This window comes from Babylonia areolata, chromosome 27, assembly GCF_041734735.1.
Source record: "Babylonia areolata isolate BAREFJ2019XMU chromosome 27, ASM4173473v1, whole genome shotgun sequence".
Taxonomy (NCBI): Eukaryota; Metazoa; Mollusca; class Gastropoda; order Neogastropoda; family Buccinidae; genus Babylonia; species Babylonia areolata.
This window is the reverse complement of record NC_134902.1, coordinates 27,634,725-27,642,224: the sequence shown is the minus strand read 5'-3', so window position 1 is coordinate 27,642,224 and position 7,500 is coordinate 27,634,725. Positions and strand designations below refer to the sequence as shown.

The following is a 7,500-nucleotide window of genomic DNA, read 5'->3' as shown; positions in this document are numbered from 1 at the left end:
ATATATAATTATATATATACATATATATATATAAAGAGAGAGAGAGAGAGAGAGAGAGAGAGAGAGAGAGAGAGAGAGAGAGAGAGAGGCGCTTTGACGTTTTACTGTCAATGACTGTTCAGTCCTTGTGACAAAGGGATACATTTTCAGGAGATATAAGATCAAACAAACAAACAAAATGTACATTAATATATTCAACACACGCATAATTAACACAATGCAGGAAATGAGACTAACAAAAAACAGCTTATAACATGTGTCAGCTCGACCATCCATAATGAATGAACATTCTTACATATACACACACATACACACATTCACGCATATCAAATTACCACGTGTATCAAATTACCATACAGGGACATATCCTATAATCGTTCTTTTTTTTTTTCTTTCTGAGAGTGAATAATAACAGTCGCAGCGTAATTTTGTAAGAATGTTTTGTTTTGTTTTCATATTTGGGTACCTGAACTACTGTCTATCATTTTCTATCGAAAATCCCAAGCTTCAGACATATATTTGGATAATGATTTTATGATATCTTCATCATTCGACCAAAGCAACATTATCATATCTTCTCTTTTTACCACATCTTTCTCAAAAAGAGTCCTTTTTTTTTTTTGCGAATAAACTCATAAGACTTACAATGAAACACAGAATGATTTTCATCAACAACAGTTGAGTTACATGGGGGAGGAGAAGAGAGAGAGAGAGAGAGAGAGAGAGAGAGAGAGAGAGACAGAGACAGAGACAGAGAGACAGAAGGAGGAAGGGAAGGGTGCAGAGTGAGGGTGGGGGTGGGAGGAGGGTGGCAGCACAAGCAGGCGGGGGAAAAAAATAATTAACTACCAAGAAAAAAAAAAAGAACGAAAAAAGAACTAAACTTGCTAAACATACTATTAGGTAAACAAGTGAATAAAAAAAAGCAAACAGCAAAAAAAAAAAAAAAAAAAAAAAAAAAAAAAAATCTGCACACCGACGACATCACCAACTACGTCAACTACAACAACAAACAAACGACAGCATCATCGTCATGACAGAAGATTACCACCACTGAACGCAAGCAGGCGGCAAGACAGGTAAAATCTCACTTGCTGTGGCCAAAGAAAGGCCGCGGAGAGGGCCGTGGGGGGCCGTGGGGGGAGCGGGGTGCTGAGCCGGTACCCTGTAAAGTCACCTGACCTGAAGAGAAAGAGGTAGGGAAGGAAGGAAGCGTGGAAGGGGGAGGGAGTGGGGAAGGGGGAGGAGAGTGAGAATCGTGGGGCGGGGGAGGGGGGGGCGGGGGGGCGGGGGTAGGGGGAAGAGAATGAAAGAGAGAAAGGGGGGAAGAGAGAGAGAGACAGAGAGAGAGAGGAGCGGGGGAGAGAGATTGGGAGAGAGATAGGAAGAGAGAGAGAGAGAGAGAGAGAGAGAGAGAGAGAGAGAGAGAGAGAGAGAGAGAAACACACACACAGACTGCACAAATAAACAGGAAAACAGGCTGACAGACACACACACAGACAGACAGACAAAGACCCCCCCTTCCCCCCCCCCCAGTCCTTACTGTCATGGTGACCTCAGTTTCTACTCCCCCCCCCTCCCCCCCCCCCCCCCCCCCCCGATCCCATGCTTGCAATGGACCAGAGTTCCTGTCAAAGACTTTTGCAACGTCGACAGATTCTTGCAAAGGAAAAAAAAAAAAAAAAATCAAACTGAGCTTCTGTTCATTCGGATGACACGATAGTTTCAGTTCAGTTTCAGTAGCTCAAGGAGGCGTCACTGCGTTCGGACAAATCCATATACGCTACACCACATCTGCCAAGCAGATGCCTGACCAGCAGCGTAACCCAACGCGCTTAACTCACTCAGTACAACCAGTCCTCTCTTCTCCTCTACACAGACCCTTCGGATGTCCAGTGGGTGTCTGAATGACCCAACCTTTAGCTTCCGTCGTCAGAATGCGGTATTCTTTGTCAACATTCACCTCTTCAGTATAAGAGCATTCCGCTTGCAATATTTTGATGATGGTAACTGGGGTGAAACGCTGTTAAACGTCGTCTCTTTCGCCGTTCGTATGGAGAGAGTTAAAAAAGTGTCAACCGCCGGATTGTGTTCCCGGGATTGAACCCGGGACCTTTAAATCTTCAGTCCAACGCTCTCCCAACTGAACTATTCCGGATGACACGATACACCAAGGCCCCTTGTGGAGCACGCCCTTGGCGTACAAAAACAAAAGAACCCACGGCAAAAAAAGGATGTCTTCTGGAAAAAGAAAAAAGAAAAAAAAAAGTTGAAGAACACCCCCCCCCCCCCACACACACACACTGACAGGTGCACAAATATATACGGTTGCACTCAAGCGCGTTGGGGGGGTATTCTGCTGGAAAGGTATCTTCTGCCTAGCAGATGGGTTGCAGGTGCAGCATATATGGATTTGTCCGAACGTCGTTGACGCCTCCTTGAGAAACTGAAACCGAAACCGACTATCATACAGATTCCGGTGGTGGCGGTGGCGGTGGTAATGGTGTGTGTGTGTGTGTGTGTGTGTGTGTGTGTGTGTGTGTGTTGAGGGTGGGGTGGGGTGGGGTGGGGGAGTGTGTAGGTTGCGGATGGGTGGGCGAGCGGATGTGGATTGAGCGACGTATATAGGAAGTAATGCCACTGAATGAACCAAAGGCGCGGAAGATGAAGGGGGGGGGGGGGGGGGGGGGGGGGGGGTTGCGGGGAGGGGGGTAGGGGGGGGGAAGACCAGGAGTTCAGGAGAAAAAAAGAAAAAAGAAAATAGATCCACCCCACCCCCATTCCCCCCCAAATCAACAACAACAACAAACAAACAAACAAAAAAAAACAACAGAGAGAAACACAGACAAGGCGACGGTTACGGGGCGTGGAGAGTGGTGGTGTTGGTGGTGGTGGTTGGGGGGTCGGGGGTCGGTAGATGGGTGGAGGCGGGAGGAGGAAGTGGAAGATGGGGGGGGGGGGGGGGCAGGGGTGAGGTGAGGAGAGGAAGGGCAACGGTTAGGGTTAGGATAGGGGTGTTGGGGGGGGGGGAGGGAGGGGAGGGGTTGCTGTAGGAGGGGGTTAGGGTGGTGGGGAGAGAGAGGGTAGGGGGGAGTTGGGGGATCGAACCCCCACCCCCCTCCCCCTCCTCAGCGGAAGGTGTAGTGGCGCGCCTCGCGGCACACGATCCAGTAGAAGGCCCCGCTCACCCCCGTGGCCCCCAGCCTCAGCACGTGGCACAGGAGGCGGCTCAGCGGCAGCAGCTCGCGCATGGGCACCGCCCCCATGGCGGACACTGTCAGGGGGAAGGACACACATACACACACACATAGAGAGAAAGACACACATAGAGAAAGACACACACACATAGAGAAAGACGCATACAGAGAAAGACACACACACACATATAGAAAGACACACACACACATAGAGAAAGACACACATACATAGAGAAAGACATACATAGAGAAAGACACACACACACATACATATAGAAAGGCACACATATAGAAAGACACACACATACACACATAGAGAAAGACGCATACAGAGAAAGACACACACACACATAGAGAAAGACACACACACATATAGAAAGGCACACATATAGAAAAACACACACATACACACATAGAGAAAGACGGATACAGAGAAAGACACACACATACACACATAGAAAAAGACACACACACATATAGAAAGACACACATAGAGAAAGACACACACATAGAGAAAGACACACATATAGAAAGACACACACATAGAGAAAGACACACATAGAGAAAGACACACACATAGAGAGAAAGGCACACACCCACACATAGAGAAAGACACATACATACATAGAGAAAGAGAAAGACACACATACATAAAGACACACATAGAGAAAGGCACACACACACATAGAGAAAGACACACACATACATAGAGAAAGACACACACACACACATAGAGAAAGACACACACACATAGAGAAAGACACACACACAAATAGAGAAAGAAAGACACGCACACACACATACACACACACACGCATGGAGAAACACACACACACACACAGAAAGACACACACACATATAAAGTGAAACACACACACACACACACACAAAGACGCGCGCGCGCACACACACACACACACACGCGCGTGTGTGCGTGCGCTCTCACACACACACACAAACACATTTACACACACACAGACACAAAAACACATTTACAAACACACAGACACACACAGACTGACTTCAGTCAAAGTAATCAGTTGTGGCGAAGCGGTTAGCGTCACAAACTGACGACTGAGAGGGGGCTGGCGAGGGTTCGATTCCCATCAGAGGTGTTTCGTTTTTGTTTAGTTGTTTTGTTTTTTTTCTTTTTCGTCCCGTGGCCGACTCCTACCCTGAGCTGAGCGTGATGTGGGAAGACTGGGACCACACCGTCGATAGTCATTCACTTCACGGATGCGTCTTTGTGGGAGTGTTGGTCCAATTTACTGACCTTCTCCTTCTGCGTTCACTCGTATGCACACGAGTGGGCTTTTGCGTGAATGACCGTTTTTACCCCGCCATGTAGGCAGCCATACTCCGTTTTCGGGGGTGTGCATGCTGGGTATGTTCTGGTTTCCATAACCCGCCGAACGCTGACATGGATTACAGGATCTTTAACGTGCGTATTTGATCTTCTGCTTGCATATACACACGAAGGGGGTTCAGGCACTAGCAGGTCTGCACATATGTTGACCTGGGAGATCGTAAAAATCTCCACCCTTTACCCACCAGGCGCCGCCGTTACCGTGATTCGAACCCGGGACCCTCAGATTGACAGTCCAACGCCTTAACCACTCGGCTATTGCGCCCGTCAAATTTACTGACCAATACTGCGGATGTTTGGTTTCTCTCAACCTGGCTGACACCAGGACAATCACATTTTTTATGACGGTACATACAGCCTTGACGAATAGTCCAAAACCTAACTGGAGCCCAACCCCAATGGCGTTCTCTCCCTCACTCCCATCATCATTCATCAGTTTCGAAATATATAGAAAACAAACTGTCCCAAATTCTGTGGCAAAAAAAACAACAACAACAAAAAACAAAACAAAGTGGAGTGATGGCCTAGAGGTAACGCGTCCGCCTAGGAAGCGAGAGAATCTGAGCGCGCTGGTTCGAATCACGGTTCAACCGCCGATATTTTCTCCCCCTCCACTAGACCTTGAGTGGTGGTCTGGACGCTAGTCATTCGGATGAGACGATGAACCGGGGTCCCGTGTGCAGCATGCACTTAGCGCACGTAAAAGAACCCACGGCAACAAAAGGGTTGTTCCTGGCAAAATTCTGTAGAAAAATCCACATCGATAGGAAAAACAAATAAAACTGCATGCAGGAAAAAAAAAAAAAAAAAAAAAAAAAAAAGGGTGGCGCTGTAGTGTAGCGACGCGCTCTCCATGGGGAGAGCAGCCCGAATTTCACACAGAGAAATCTGTTGTGATGAAAAGAAATACAAATACAAAATACAAAGTTCGGTCACGGTTCCTTTTCATTCTCCGTCCCAGCCCAGTGGAACTCCTTGCCATGTAGATTAACCAAGACACCTCCACTTCAATCTTCAAAATCAATCTCAAGTACTCAGCTGTTCAAAACTGCCTTTGTTTACGCATGTGTGTATGCATGCATGTCTGTTTAATTTGTATGTACACATTAAATAATTTGCTATGTATATTGTACTGAATGTGTTATTATTATTATTATTTACAGTTTCAATCCACTTCCAACACTTAAAAAAGTTTTTCGATAGCTAATTTCTAAATACTGAAAACACTTCAGAATGTTCGTCATTACTATTTTCACCACTTCTGACGTTTAAAAAAACAAACAAACAAAAAAACCCCCAAAACATTTCTACCACGGCAAACAGTTGACTTTTTTCAGTTTAAAATTTTCCACCACTGTTAACAATGATTCATTCTGAAATTTCCATCACTGCTTACACTTGTCTGTTTCCGTCATATTATGCCCTCTGCATTTGTCCACTCCTGTTAGCACTTCACAGTTTCCGCGACCGCTAAAACTCTGCAACGTCCATCATCGCTATCATGTACGATGATGATGCAGATATAGTGTTGAGTGTGAGCGTGAGCGTGATCGTGTGTGTGTGTGTGTGTGTGTGTGTGTGTGTGTGTGTGTGTGTGTGTGTGTGTGTGTGTGTGTGTGTGTGTGTGCGCGCGCGCGCGCGCACGCGCAGGCAACACACACACACAAAGACCCAACCCCTCCGCGCCTCCCCCTCCTCCACCCCGAACCCACCGGAAAAAAAAAGAAAAAAAAAAAGAAAGGAATAGAAATCAGCAATTAGTACAGCTTCCCAGAAACCTTTTTCCATGGAAGCCAGATAGTAATCAGTTAAAAAAACAAACAAACAAAAAACAAGACAGACAAGACAAGACAATACAAAAAAGACAAGACAAAAAACAAAACAAAAAAAGCCAGTTAACAAAGCTCCAGAAAGTCTTCTGGTGGCGCCACAAAATGGGCTGGTACTCGGGGAAAGAAAAAAACAACACAATCATCGAGAGAGAGAGAGAGAGAGAGAGAGAGAGAGAGAGAGAGAGAGAGAGAGAGAGGATAGATAGATAGATAGATAGAGAGAGAGAGAGAGAGAGAGAGAGAGAAGATAGAGAGAGAGAGAGAGAGAGAGAGAGAGAGAGAGAGAGAGAGAGAGAGAGAGAGAGAGAGAGAGAGAGAGGGAACATGATTGCCTCGTTGTGTTGTTTTTGAGGTACTCGAAATGTGTTTTAGTTCCATTTTGTACTTTTGTGTGCACTTTTAAGTGCCGTAAAGCAGAGTTTTGTTTCGCTGCTGAACGGAGAGTGACGCAGTAATAAAGAGGAAGGAACGGAGAGTGACGCAGTAATAAAGAGGAAGGAACGGAGAGTGACGCAGTAATAAAGAGGAAGGAACGGAGAGTGACGCAGTAATAAAGAGGAAGGAACGGAGAGAGTGACGCAGTAATGAAGAGGAAGGAACGGAGAGTGACGCAGTAATAAAGAGGAAGGAACGGAGAGTGACGCAGTAATAAAGAGGAAGGAACGGAGAGTGACGCAGTCATAAAGAGGAAGGAACGGAGAGTGACGCAGTAATAAAGAGGAAGGAACGGAGAGAGTGACGCAGTAATAAAGAGGAGGGAATGGAGAGAGTGACGCAGTAATAAAGAGGAAGGAACGGAGACTGACGCAGTAATAAAGAGGAAGGAACGGAGAGAGTGACGCAGTAATAAAGAGGAGGGAACGGAGAGAGTGACGCAGTAATAAAGAGGAGGGAACGGAGAGAGTGACGCAGTAATAAAGAGGAGGGAACGGAGAGAGTGACGCAGTCATAAAGAGGAAGGAACGGAGAGTGACGCAGTAATAAAGAGGAAGGAACGGAGAGAGTGACGCAGTAATAAAGAGGAGGGAACGGAGAGAGTGACGCAGTAATAAAGAGGAGGGAACGGAGAGAGTGACGCAGTAATAAAGAGGAAGGAACGGAGAGA

At 46.5% G+C, this 7,500-nt stretch overlaps 1 protein-coding gene across 4 annotated transcripts in view; it reads right to left on the bottom strand.

Moving 5' to 3' along the window:
• The window catches only part of LOC143301270 (tumor protein p53-inducible protein 11-like), a 158,306-nt gene that overhangs the window by 6,135 nt on the left and 144,671 nt on the right, over nucleotides 1-7,500 (bottom strand). Inside the window, exon 6 of one of the 4 annotated variants that reach the window (XM_076615433.1) lies at nucleotides 2,986-3,274. The exons of the other annotated variants lie outside the window; for them this stretch is intronic. Coding sequence (XP_076471548.1) covers nucleotides 3,129-3,274 — 146 coding nt within the window. The 3' untranslated portion in view covers nucleotides 2,986-3,128. Of the gene's footprint in view, nucleotides 1-2,985; nucleotides 3,275-7,500 lie in introns of those variants that run through there. 4 annotated transcript variants of the gene reach the window in all.